General features: G+C 57.0%; 1 protein-coding gene across 1 annotated transcript in view; it reads left to right on the top strand.

The window, feature by feature from the left end:
* EMH_0049950 (uncharacterized protein) overlaps nt 1-964 on the top strand; it is a gene marked incomplete at both ends in the record, with an annotated part of 3,595 nt that extends 2,631 nt beyond the window's left edge. Inside the window, 3 exons of the mRNA XM_013496587.1 lie at nt 86-226; nt 512-662; nt 891-964. Of these exons, the coding sequence (XP_013352041.1) occupies nt 86-226; nt 512-662; nt 891-964 (366 nt within the window). The remainder of the gene's footprint in view (nt 1-85; nt 227-511; nt 663-890) is intronic.
* Between the last annotated feature and the right edge of the window lie 139 nt (nt 965-1,103).

Below are 1,103 nucleotides of genomic sequence, written 5' to 3'. Positions count from 1 at the left end.
GCTGCTGCTGCTGCTTCTGCTGCGGCTGCTGCTGCTTCTGCTGCTGCTGCTTCTTCTGCTGCTGCTGCTGCTGCTGCTGCTGCAGTTGCGCGCACCGGACAAGCGACGAACGAAGCAGCTGCTGTCGGAGCTGCGCGCTACCTGGGCAGCAGCAGCAGCAGCAGCAGCAGAGCTGCAGCAGCACCGAAAGCTTTGTCATGCTGCAGCAAATCTGCTGCTGCTGAAGGTAAGAACGCAGCAGCAGCAGCAGCAGCAGCAGATAACTCAAACACAAAACACACAATGCATGCATGCGTGCATGCATGCATGCAGGTGTGTGTCGTGGCTTAGGATGCATGCGTGCATGCATGCATGCAGGTCTGTGTTGGGGCTTTGGATGCATGCATGCATGCATGCAGGTGTGTGTGGGGACTGAGGATGCATGCATGCATGCATGCATGCAGGTGTGTGTTGGGGCTGAGGATGCATGCATGCATGCATGCATGCATGTGGTTTTGGGGTGTATGTTCAGCATGCCGGGGTGTACGTGGAGTTCCCTCAAGAGGACTGGGCCCTTGCTGCTGCTGCTGCTGCTGCTGGTGCTCTGCTGCAGCAGCAAAACCAAAAGTCTCCAGTAGAAGGCCTGCAAGAACTCATAGCCCTTACAGAGGCCCTAGGCAGTGGTCAGGCTTCAGGGCTAGGGTTTAGGGTTTAGGGTTTAGGGTTTAGGGTTTAGGGTTTAGGGTTTACAGTGTTTTTAGCTGGGGGGGTGGAGGAGCCGTTTAAAATAAGGGTTTAGGGTTTGAAAGACCATACCTTGAAAATTAGGGTTTAGGGTTTAGGGTTTATTCTAAATATACGAGTTTAGGGTTTAGGGTTTAGGGTTTAGGGTTTACTCTGTCTCCACACAGGATCTGAAGAAGCAATACAAGAGGCTGCAGCAAACCTAAAACCCAAAGTCGTCGCAGCCACAAGCTCGGGATAAGGCATCTCAGGGGGCCCCCCGGGGGCCCCCCTGTCGGCCCCCCGGGGGGCCCCCCTGAAGGCCCACCAGGGGGCCCCCCCAGGGGGCCCCCCTGAAGTCCCACCAGGGGGCCCCCCAGGGGGCCCCCCTGAAGGCCGAC

This window comes from Eimeria mitis, genomic scaffold (assembly GCF_000499745.2).
Source record: "Eimeria mitis Houghton genomic scaffold, Emh_scaff2183, whole genome shotgun sequence".
Classification (NCBI taxonomy): Eukaryota; Apicomplexa; class Conoidasida; order Eucoccidiorida; family Eimeriidae; genus Eimeria; species Eimeria mitis.
Note: the sequence above shows the minus strand (reverse complement) of the source record. Positions and strands in the feature narration are given on the sequence as shown.